Raw genomic sequence first — 12,368 nt, 5'->3', positions numbered from 1 at the left:
ATCCAAAGTTTAAGGATAACATGTTTTCAACAATAAACTGAAATTGATGTTTGATCACTATACTAGAGGCCTGTGTCACATTACTTGAATTTCATAAGAGTTGTCAGAGGGCAAGGAATGCAAGGTTGGGCTCAAAGTGAAGCTGATTTGCAGATTTGTGTCACTGGATTTTTAAGATGTGGCAGTTAAAGAGACTTGACTAATTCTTGCTTTTGGGAAATGAATGTGTCTATTTCAGTCACTGTAAAATATATTCTCAGTATATCCCCGTCTGATTTGCCATGGGAGGTGATTAAATTATTCAGACCAAAGCATACAGTTCTAGTGCTGCCTTCTGTGGTTTAAAATACATAAAAAGACACTGGAAGTCATAAATCAGTGTTTGATCTTTCATATTTATTTGCTTTTAAAACTTCACAATCCCTGTTTATTGTGTGAAATGCATTAGCCGTAAATGCAGAGGCAGAGAATCAGTGAGTGAAACAGAAATCAGCAGACAAGAATAGTTCCTGGCTATGATTTTTATACAGTCCCCATGGAGAGGAAGTAATATTACATTTTAATATGTCTTCATTTGATTGTTATTACTGGGCCTCCCAGGAGGCTAAGCTGCTCCATGGATCTTGGCTGTTTTCAACCTATGAGGTTGGTGACTTTGCTCTAATCAGATGGAAAATTAAGCTTCTGGATTTGTGCCTGTATATAGCTTTTCATTCACAAAGAGATTAGAAATGAAGGCAAAGTCACAAAAATCAAGGCTCACTCATTTTTAAAGATACACAGTACAAAATTAAAAATGCCATCACCATTTCTTCAAGGAAAATGTTACTACAACAAAGTCTTGAGCTTCACATCTGTCACAATTACCTTTGATTCTGTCAGTTAAAAATACTTGTCTGCTTTCTCAGTGAGAAAATAGGCAACATTCATGACATGTCCCTTAGCCTAACACAAATTTGCAACCAATGTAATCCAAGGTTGGATTGTGACATGGATTACACACCCCCACAGCGGGAAGTAAAATCACACCCATTCCCAACATGCCCACGCCTCCGGCTCAGACCTTGCGTCTGGGCATGCAGAGATGAGCAAGTGCTTGCTGCTGACTGACTACTTCTTCCCTTTGAGAAGTTGGGCGGGGAAGCAAGTGGAGCCTCTACTATGCGAACCAGCACAACTACATCATTGCAGAGGCAGAAGTTACTGTAATTTGCTGCTGGTGTAGGCCACAGTAAAGGCAAAGCAGGGAAGGAATTGAGACTCAGAAGGGTCTAATGAGGCACAATGCCTCCCAAGGCATACCCCTGAGGTAGTGAGCTCTATGTACCATCTCTTGCTCAGAATTGAACCTTAAGTCACTATCTAGGCCTTTGAAATTTCTTACAGTTAAGAGTCAAATAAAATCAACATACATTTATTATCAGCTTTCGTCCTATGCTCCTCTTGAAAACGGAAAAAGAAACAGAAAAACCTAAGAGCAGCAATAAAACATAAATCCAGCAGTAGCTTCAACAGTAATAAAAAGTTATTCTGACTACTAGGGACGTAAAATCCTGTTTAATTAGTTAACCAGTTAAATGTTAAGTTTAACCAGTTAACTTATTAAACGGGGTGGGTGGGCTGTTCCAGCCCTTTGAGGAGCCCCCAGTTCCTAGCACAGGTAGGCTGGGAGCTGTCAGCCCTGCACCAGGGTCCAGTAGAGCTGGAGCAGCCCTCCGTTCACAGCAGGCCGAGGGCGGGGGACTGCTCCCTGGCTTCCAGTTAACCGTTACCTGGTAAGCATCCCCGTTAAGGGCGATGCTTAAAGAGTAACCAGTTAACTGGATACCCATTAACATCCCCACTAATTACAATGGTATACCTGATTGAATATGAGCTCACAAGATCACTATGTACATTTTTTAAAATAAAAGAGCATTCCTTTGCTACAGAATCTTGTATATATGCTCTAGCTGCTTTCATCTACTTTTAGTCTTTTCAAAGACTTTCTCAGTAAAACACCAAATAAATAATTCTTTCCCATAAATTATCTACATTTACGAGACCAGTTTAAGAACACCAAGAACCACATTCCAAAAAAGCACAACTCAAAAAGGTTGTTTCTAGAACAGCCGGGGTGATGGACTAGGCAGCTGCAGAGATATAAAGGGAGTTTTAATTAAATGAATTATATTTGCCTTTTTCATCCAGCAGCAATGCCAGATCTTCATGAGTCTGGAATAGCTAGAGAAACTCATTCAGATCTGTTAACCGAAGAATGAGTAAGTCATCATGTACTCCGCCTGGTGGGCTAAAAGAAATTTTGCAGGGGGAATAAAATTTTGCTATTAAAACACATTTTAAAAAATATACTGAATTGTGGCTTCTTTAGAAAAGAATCAGCTTCCATACTGTATCCATAAAAGGTCCCAAAATTAGGCCCTGACACTGGAAATACACACCCCACTCATAATTTTAAACATGTGAGCAGCCCCACTTAGTCAAAATAGCATACGTGTGTCTACCTGCCAGCTGGGGAATAAATCATTAGGCTAATTTTGACACCTTTATTCACATTCAGTAGTGCCTTAAGTAGGTGAATAATGCCACTTATTCCAATGGGATATAGTATTATATAACCTGAGCAAGGGTGGCAGACTTGGGTCCTTTATTATTAATTATTACTACTATTAAACTTAAGTCTTTCCTTTTAAGGGAAGGAAAGGGCGTTTAGCAAGGTTCCAATGCCATTTGTTAGCTCTACATTTATTTGCTTCCAAACCTGTCAGTTTTGAGGAGAAAGGCAGCAGCATTTTTATCTCCAGATGAGTGGATTCCATGGGTAAAGTGTGGTAAACAGAAAATTCTGCCATAATTATCCCATGTGATCCAGAACTACATCTTGATTTAACGGGCAGTCGTCTCAGGGGCCACATTTGTCTTTGTAAAACACAGGCTCTGCCTGTCATTGTCCATTGCAATGCAATCGAGAATGGTAAGGCTACAAGTACCTACCCATGCTCAAGCCAAAATATGTGTTCTTTCCCATGAAGTTCAACAAACAGTGATGTCAGTAATGGATGACCTTGGTCACATTTAAATTAACAGCAAAACCGCCACTGACTACATCTGAAGCAGGATCAGGCCTAAATTGCTCCCCTTCCTATTAATGGAGATTGGACCAATGCATGGGGTGATATGGAGTAATTAGCTTGTGCCCTCCATAATCACTACTTCTTCCTTGCCATCAAACCATATGATTGTTTCACTGTTTTCAAGTGTCTTAGAGTTGTAAAGGTTCAGAGCCAATTACAGAAAACAACCGTCAAGGCTTTCTTGCTAAAAATATTTTACTTCTAAGATCTTTCATTAGAGTTACATTTTTTCCAACATTAGTTCTGTTAAATGGTTCTCATGAAAAATATTTTAGGAAATGTATTTTTGACATAGACTTGCAGAGCAGGATCACTATCACAAACAGGTGCCTATAGTTTACATAAAGAAATGATGTGTATGTGAGTGGTGAATATAACTATATAGCAAGCCTGCTAATTAAAATATATTCACTTTATAACTTTTTCCAAAGCAGATTACTGGATTGCTAACATCACCAGACAGGAACAGATATTTTACAGAGTTTGTAAAACAGCCGCTGGCAAAAGCCTCACATGGGTAGAAAGAAACCTCCCTACTGCCACAATGTGCTTTGCTTAACAGTTCAGCTGAACAGAACTAATAGAATTAGTTAGCATTCGGGTTACACTGATTGTCCCTAATGACAAATAGCCTGGCTAGAAACAAGACCCTGCGTTTCAATATTATTCAGGAAAATACTTTCTGTAGCACAGAAACTCAATAGCTTCCTTTAGAAATCTGCATCTGCCTTTAAATTCTCTGTTTTTTATGAGTTGAAGCCCTTGATGAGAAAAGGTTATAGTAAAATGTTTATATTAAAAACAAAATAAAAAGCCCACTCCTGCTCATTCTACTGTCACTAATTGCATGCAATGATATTAATGACCCAGTAATTGCTATACGAGTGGCAGTGAAGTGGAAAACATCATTTTGAGGCAGAGTTCATCTCTAGGTGGTAGGACTTCACCAGTGACTGAGTTAATGCCTAGTGACAGTTTAGAATATAACACTACAGATGAGAAAATGTGCCACTCTCATGCTTATAATAGTTTAGATGGACATGACGTTATTTGCTTTGACCGCGTAGAGTCCAGCAGTAACCCCAATAAAGTGCCACAGTCAGAGTTTGCCCTACAGATGAACCTCATTCCTTTCAGGGGAGACGCTCTATACTATAACAATCTAGAGCAATTTTCCACATGTTTGCTTCAATAAAAGAATACCTTCATCTCCTGCTTTTACATCCAGCACAACAAAAGCCCGCTTTATTGCAAAACACAAAAAGCTATTTACATCATCTAACTATCCTTCAGCAACACACAGCTTGGCACCTGAGTATTCAGATCAATTATGATACTATTGAATGCACTTTTTGCAAAGCTAATCAGAAGTTAAATGCTGTTGTGATTATTGTATGTATGTGTCTGTATCTAGAACTATAAATGATAATCCCAGAGATCAGGGCCCAAGTTTTCAAACTTGGGTGCAGTACTTAAATCAAACTGGCCTGATCTTCAAAGGTGCGGAGTGTCTGTTATTCCCATTAACTTCAGCAGGAACTGTGGAGATCAGACCCACTTTTACTTAGGCTACAGACTATGTTTACGCTATAGACTTTGCAATGTGGCACAGCTGTATCACTACAGCTGCACTGTGGTAAGACATCCCGTGTAGCCGCTCTATGCCAACAGGAGAGAGTTCTCCCACCATCGTAATTAAACCATCCCCAATGTGTGGCAGTAGCTATGTTGATGGAAGAGCATCTTCCACAGATATAGTGCTGTTCACACCAGGGCTTTCGGTACAACTTAAGTCTCTAGGGGGGTGTTTTTAATTCCTTTTCGACTTGCATGCCAGGACCTGAGTTCAGAGCTCTGTATGTTCTCTGCAACAGTTAAAACATCATAAGCATAATAAAGATGAATATTTTCCTGCACTTTAATTGCTTATGGTGTCATTAACTAGTGCATCAAAAACAGATAATGCTATCAGAAGTTAGAGCTCTAACCAAGTTTTTAAAATAGGTTTTGCTACAAAGATTCCTGTGTAATTTCCATGAACACTGTGACCAAGGAACTTAACCACTGCAAAGAACCACTGTTATAGACTACCTAAAGCCAAATCCAACTTGTCTTACATTAGTATTTGGACTGAAAATAGCAACTAAGGTGTGGTCGTAGTTTACAGAAGAGCTGATCAGAAATCAAAACGTTGATAATTTTTTCATCAAAATTTCCAATGTTGACTAAAACTAGAGATGGAATTTTACAAAAAAATGTCACCTCAAATTTCACCCAGCTACTATATGATGTAGTTTGTCTAGTGCAGTTCTCAGATAAAAAATTATCCAAAGAAACCATATCTGGGGAAAATGCATTTCTGATCCGAGGCTGGGCAGGACTTGGGTAAGGAGGAAAATTATTTTTTTGAATATTATATATAATTTATTTTATTGTTTGGATATATAAAAACTTCAATAGATGCCTATGCAATTCTCAGGACTCCTGTACTATTCATTAGAAATAGATCCTATGAAATATGTAATGCACAATATTATGTAATAGCACAATATAAATGACCACTGGTCCCACACAGAATAAATGAATGTAAGTGTATTTCTTGTTTTAGGTTAATAAATATATTGGATCTTAATTAAGGGACCTACTCTTTAAACTTGCGATACAAGTTAAGTCTCATTGATTTTAGTGATAGGTACTCATATCCAGCAGCACAAGAATAGGCTCTAAGGCCCTGATCCTTCAAAGACTTGCACCTATGCTTGATTTTATACTTGAGCAATCTGACCGAAATCAGGAGAATGGCTCATGAGCCTAAAGATAATCATGTACATAAGTCTTGGCAGGATCTGGTCCTAAGTTATTTTTAAAAGCATTTCAATTCTCCCTTAACGCTGATCTACACGATGAATAAATAAAGGCTCCTTAGCAAGGAAATTGTTTTCCTCTGTGCGTACACTACATCTCCAGCATTGTTAAATCATTCATAAAGCTAAGTGAACTAAAAAAAAATGCTATAAATAAATAGTGGTTGAAAATACTAAACTGTATCCTGTGAAATATTAAAAGCAGTTTCATTTTGAGCAATTCTTAAATAATTCTTTCTTCCCTTCTAAGCAATCATTCTTCATTTCCTGTCTGCTTATATATCCACTTTGCATATAATTTTTTTCCTCACCGGCTCCCATCCTATTAACAATCAGAGCAATCTTGTTCTTTCATTTGCTGCCCTTGGGAACAGAGAAGTGGTACTTACAGATTTCCTGCTGTAGTACCTCTGTCTAGTTTTAAATGAGATAAACTGTCAGTAGGTAATGGCACTGAATATGAACAAAGACCATCAATCTAAAATAGTCTTATTCTCTTACAAACCTTGTGTGGTCTGGAACAAAAATCCCACTGGACCATGACTCCATTAGTCCTGCAGGTCTTAGACTCTGTTAGGAATTTGAAACTGTTCAGACACTGGGTTTTTTTCTCTCTCCAATAATATTATTTGTATGAATTGTATTTATATTTAATTTAACAAGACTTAAGTGGTGTTGCTGATATATCCCTTAAAACATTCTCAACAAACTCAAAGGCTGACCTTTAGATATCATTTTACACTAAGAAGAGTTGGAGGTAATTCATTTAATTGTCTGAGGAAGAGGAGAAATAGGACAAGGAAGGAAGAGAGAATGTACATGTATAGCCAGAGTCAAGGTGGCTTTTAAACCATGGGCTTTCCCTCCTGGAAACAATACAAATTACATTAGAGCGCTACAAATGTACGCTCTGCAGTAAAATTACAATTGCTTTTGTGTAATGGGAAAAGGAGTGAAAGTCTATAGCAGTAGTTCTCAACCTATTTACCTTGGTGGGCTGCATCCACTACTACCTTTATGGCTCTGAGGATGTCACATGGGTCACAGCTCTGGGCTGATTGTGTCACAAAGATAGAGAACCACCACTCTGTAGGGTTTTTTTTTTTTTTTTACAGCTTTGTGCCTTTTAATCTCAAAACATTTTAATGACGGCACCTTTGCACTGGTTGCTTTTGGGTAGCTGAAAATGCTCTTGTGAGCTGTTTGGCAGGTTCCAAGTACTGCAAACTAAGAACACTGTGTAAAAGGCATTGGATTCTTCAGACTAGCAGAAGATTAAAAAATGTTTTGTCAGGAAAAAAAAATCAAATGTTCTTGTAAATCTGATCGGTCACTCTAAAAGATTTACTCCTTCCAAGCAGGCCATATTTCAGGGCGCAATCTGTAGAGTCATTTAATGACAGTTACTGCCTTTTAATTGTAATAGTATGACAAACTGATGGTATAAAAGTTTTATTAAAAATCCACTTAATGCTTAAGATCCAGAATAAATGTTTTAGCTCTTAAAAAACACCCTGCTATTAAAAGAATTCTCTGAGTGTTAGTACTACTAGCCAGTCCAACCTTTTAGATCAGTGAGGGAGTCACGATTTTTTTTACAATTTAAGCCAGCGGCCAATTACATAAATGGGTCACTTGAAGAAGCTGACAAAAAACGCTTAAGAAAAACTGCATATTCCATTTTGCTACTGTCAAAGCAAATGATCATCTAATGGAAAGCTGAGCTAAAGAGGTCAGAGTCAGACGATCGGATTCAGTGGAACTTTTCCTAGGGGCATTCTGTAGCCACCTCTTGGGTCCAAGCATTCTCTCTTGAGGAATAAAACTTATTTTTCAAATTTCTAAAATGCAATGATTACATTGAACATGGCTGTTTAGTGCTTCATATTCAGCTTCTTGAAGACTTTGGACCAGATCACTCCCTTTGCTTTATGCCACAGAATGGAGGAGGTACACAGAAAATGTGCTCTGCTTGCCACAATTCTACTATATAGGTGGTGGTGATTTGAGCAAAAATAACATTGTCTCTTCCTTCAACTCCATGGAATCCCCTCCAAGCCAAATTAGTGCATTTGTGGCTCTGCACTTTCTGGGGCTAAACGAAGAGTAAAGTTACTGTATAAAAATCACAGTTCTCCTGGAGTCAGTGAGATTTTTGTCATTGACTTCAATGGGGCCAGGACTTCCCCAGGTTTAGGCATCAATCCATCTAAAATCATAACAACTTCCATAACTACAATGATTTTACATTTTATTTTATGTAATCTTGATCCACCTTAAAAAAATCTTCCTTTCCTCTTAGGGAAGGTTATTCCTTCCAGAGAGGTTCTGGGCCTCTGCATGAAGACCCAGGCTTTTGTGGATATCTGAGTATCACAGAGCTTATTATGAAATACAAGGGATAGAGAGTCACACCTCCTGCCCACACAGTGGTTTAGTGGAATGAATGGATGAGATGGTTTACCAGAAACTCCACAGGCTGAAATCTGTACAGTTTTCTACCTATCTTTGTCCTTCCCATGTATGCTTACACTGGAGGCATGATTTAGTTTCATGCATTTAATTATAGATTTCCTTAGGGAGTTATGTTATGCTCGTTAAATAGCTGTATATTTTAGGGTAATCTTATGTGAATGCATCTCAGATCTCAACTACATTTGACCTCATCCAGCTCTACTGGAAAGAAATCAGATAATACAGCAAAAGCATAAATAGATCAATTACAGCAGAACCTCAGAGTTTGAAACACTTTGGGAATGGAGGTTGTTAGTAACTCTGAAATGTTCATATCTCTGAACAAAACATTATGGTTGTTCTTTCAAAATTTTACAACTCAACATTGATTTAATACATCGTTGAAACTTTACTATACAGAAGAAACTTTGAAACTTTACTACGCAAAAGAAAAATACAGCTTTCCCTTTTCTTAGCAGTTTATGTTTAACACAATAATGTACTGTATTTGCTTCTCTCTCTCTTTCTCTCCTGCTGATTACATACTTCTAGTTTCAACTGAGGTGTGTTGACTGGTCAGTTGATAACTCTGGTGCTTATAACTCTGAGATTATACTGTAATTTCCAAGGAATCAAAAACTGATGATAGCAAGCTCCAGAAAAGTAAAAACATTATTCCATTGCAGTTTATTCATTTTCACAATAGTATGCAACATCATCTTTCCAATACTGCCATTAGCAGCATTAACTCTTCAAATCAGATTCTGATGCTCTTACTTACACTGAATAGTAGTACATCACTTTACCAACAGTCCCACAGCAATGCAATGGATTCATTGCAGACTAATGTACAACTGAATGCGAGAATGGCTAGCTTTCAATATGCTTTCTTTTCTAATGCATTTTAAAGTATATTTTTGTTAGTGAAATCATTTTTTACATGTAATTACTTAATGGAGAAAAACTATTTCCCTACCTTTATACAAGACTTGTCTACATGGTACTTTAGTTCAAACCAGTGTGCACTAGTGTGTTGCAAACTAACTGACCTGTATGGATCCTAACAGCATGCACTAGAAATTTCCTAGTGCACACAAATGTAGTCAAATTTCAAACAGCATTACATTAACCCATACTAGAGATTTTTTTGTGTTATTAGCAAGGCCTTCACTGGCCCTGACATACTAGGGTGCATCAGTATTTACGCCTCTCTGGTGCAGACTAAAACATCATGTGGACAAGTCTATAGTCACACTTTTGGGGGGATTTGGGGTATGAAGATCTCTCTTATATTTCCATCATCAAAATGTTTACGTGACATGGGAAAACATTACCTTAACCTCAGCTTTCCCTTATGGCATACAGTACAATGGTGTTTCTCTGGTCACTTCACTATTAGCAGTGCCATCATCATCATGGTTGGGATACTATTCTTTGGAACCTTTAAATTCTTTGGATCAAGCCACAGTCAATTCTCATAAACTTCCCTCCCAACATGATGATTCCCATGATTCATCAGCATTCTTAGTCAGATGGGAACATACTGTCAAAAATGGAATGCAAAAACCACACAGAATGGGAAATGTTACAACAAAATATTTGTGTCTCTCTTGCATCAGATAACTCGATTCATTCTTCCAGGGGCACTGACATCTGTTAAACTGAATATATATATATATATATATAAAAAAAAAAATCTGGATTTTATGCAAATGACTGCATGTCCTAATTTGCATAGATGATAAATATGCATTATATCATTTACATATCTGGCAGCAAATATCTTGATTACCAGAGCCTACTTCTGACAGAGCTATATTAGGGAACTAGCTTTACAGAGCTGGAAATTGCTGTGCTCTTTACTGGCTATAGCATATCTCTGGGCAGCTGTTTCTGACTTTGAGTCTCTTTAAATTTAAGTTTTCTGGAGAACCTCTTGAACTGAGTGATTTACTACACATTTTACATATAGTGAAATTACCAAAAGCAGTGCATATGAATACTATGTAATAGGGAAGTAGGTCTTCACATTATTTTTACAATTTGTTTTCCTTTAACACTCAATTTCATATTTTGTGTGTGTGTTTTTAAACAATCTATGTTCATTACAAAAGAAAAAATATCAAAAGCATTCTCAGCTTTTTTTCAGGGGCTCAGTTTCCAAAGAAAAAAGAAAAAATGGAAAGAACCAATATCTGCCAATGACCAAACTATCTGTAACTGCAGGAAATTGACTTTCTAGAGTTTACCCAACTCCTACCAGTAGATGATCTCTGCTCAGCTCTCCAGAGAAAGATGGAATGCCCATAAGGCTATGAATGAGACACACTGACCATTACATCAGAGGGCTGTATCCTTAGCTGGTGTAAATTTAGCATAGCACCTCTGAAGTCAATTGCCATTTTACATTCACTGAGGATCTAGGTCCTAATCTTTAATAAGATTTGACTGAGGCTAGATTTGGATACTTTTACTCAGAATAGGTAGAATATAATCTTGCAAAAAGCCCCACTGACTTCTAAGGGACTCTTCAAATTGCAAGTTACCATATGAACAGAGACATAGCTATCTGCTGTAGCTTAATAAGTACCCAAAGCTATTATGAGATGCCCCTTACAGGCATAATTGTACAATCTATAGTGACTGAAAACAAGCTGGAAAAAGAGAGAGAGGCTCTACAAATGCAGCAGGGATGTTGTTAAAAACAAGCTGCCCAGAAAATTTTTTCAAAGAAAATAAATACAAACCTAGTCAACTTCTTCTCATGTGTATACAATATACATATATAAAAAAGAAAAAGAATAAACAAATGTCGACATGTACTTACAAATTATGTAATAATCTTTGTTCCTCTGAAATTCCAGACCCCAGAGATTAGGGCTGAACTCTTGAAACTTGATGGTAAATTTAACATCTTGATCTGGCTTAGCACAGTTGAGTAGAGGCGTGTTTTCCATTTTAATAGTACAGCTATCTGCTTGGTCCTTATCTACCATGTAGACCTTATAATACTCATACTGGCCAACAGTTTTAGAGTCCACCTTTGGGCATATAATATCCAGTTTGTCTCCTATTTGTGGATATAGTACCAGTCCTTGTCCAGGAAGGAATCTAAAAGAACCAGGAGAAAAGGGGAAATGTGAGACATTTGATAAAAGACTAATGCATACAAATGGCATGTAAAATGGGTGGACAGGAAGAATATAGTTTCCAAGCCATACATGATACAACTGAACAAAGCAGCTGTTGATAGTTCGTGCCTGACAATTCAAAAGCAACAAAATTTGAGCAAGAGAATGTCTTATAAGCACTGTCCCACTTTTGGGGACTTCAAAAGACTTTGTGTCCCACTCAAGCACAAGAATTATCAAAGCTTCCTTGAACTCAACTCCATCAGCCAGTGCCAGAAGGGCAGGATCATGCATTGTTTCTCCTCCCTGTTTTAGATCGCTATTATCTCTAGTTTTCACACTACTTTGCACTTATTTTTGCTTGGTTCCTGTACGGGAGACAAAGAAGTGAGGAATTTGTTGCACCTTCGGTGCCAGGGCAGAGTATGATCTAGAATGTACTAGCATATCACTACCTATTATTTGTACAGTATAGCACTGAGAGGGGACCCAGACATGGACTAGGACACCAATAACAACTTCTGTTAGACTCTAAGGGGTATATCTATACTGCCACCCTAGTTGGAACTAGGGTGGCTAATGTAGTCATTTGAACTTGCAAATGAAGCCCGGGATTAAAATATCCCGGGCTTTATTTGCATGTTCCCAGGTGCCGCCATTTTTAAATCCCCCGTAGTTCGAACTACCTGGCCGCGGCTACACGCGGCAGTTTAAAGTTAATCCGAACTAAATCCTTAGTTCGGATTAACTGTTAAACCTCATTCTACGAGGAGTAACAGTTAATC

The 12,368-nt window shown here is 37.7% G+C and overlaps 1 protein-coding gene across 1 annotated transcript in view; it reads right to left on the bottom strand.

The window, feature by feature from the left end:
* EFNB2 (ephrin B2) overlaps positions 1–12,368 on the bottom strand; it is a 52,822-nt gene that overhangs the window by 14,290 nt on the left and 26,164 nt on the right. The window contains exon 2 of the mRNA XM_006115561.5: positions 11,280–11,563. Within this exon, the coding sequence (XP_006115623.1) occupies positions 11,280–11,563 (284 nt within the window). The remainder of the gene's footprint in view (positions 1–11,279; positions 11,564–12,368) is intronic.

Source organism: Pelodiscus sinensis, chromosome 1 (assembly GCF_052426305.1).
Source record: "Pelodiscus sinensis isolate ZL-2025 chromosome 1, ASM5242630v1, whole genome shotgun sequence".
Classification (NCBI taxonomy): Eukaryota; Metazoa; Chordata; order Testudines; family Trionychidae; genus Pelodiscus; species Pelodiscus sinensis.
The sequence above is the reverse complement of the archived record's forward strand: the minus strand, read 5'-3'. Positions and strand labels throughout refer to the sequence as shown.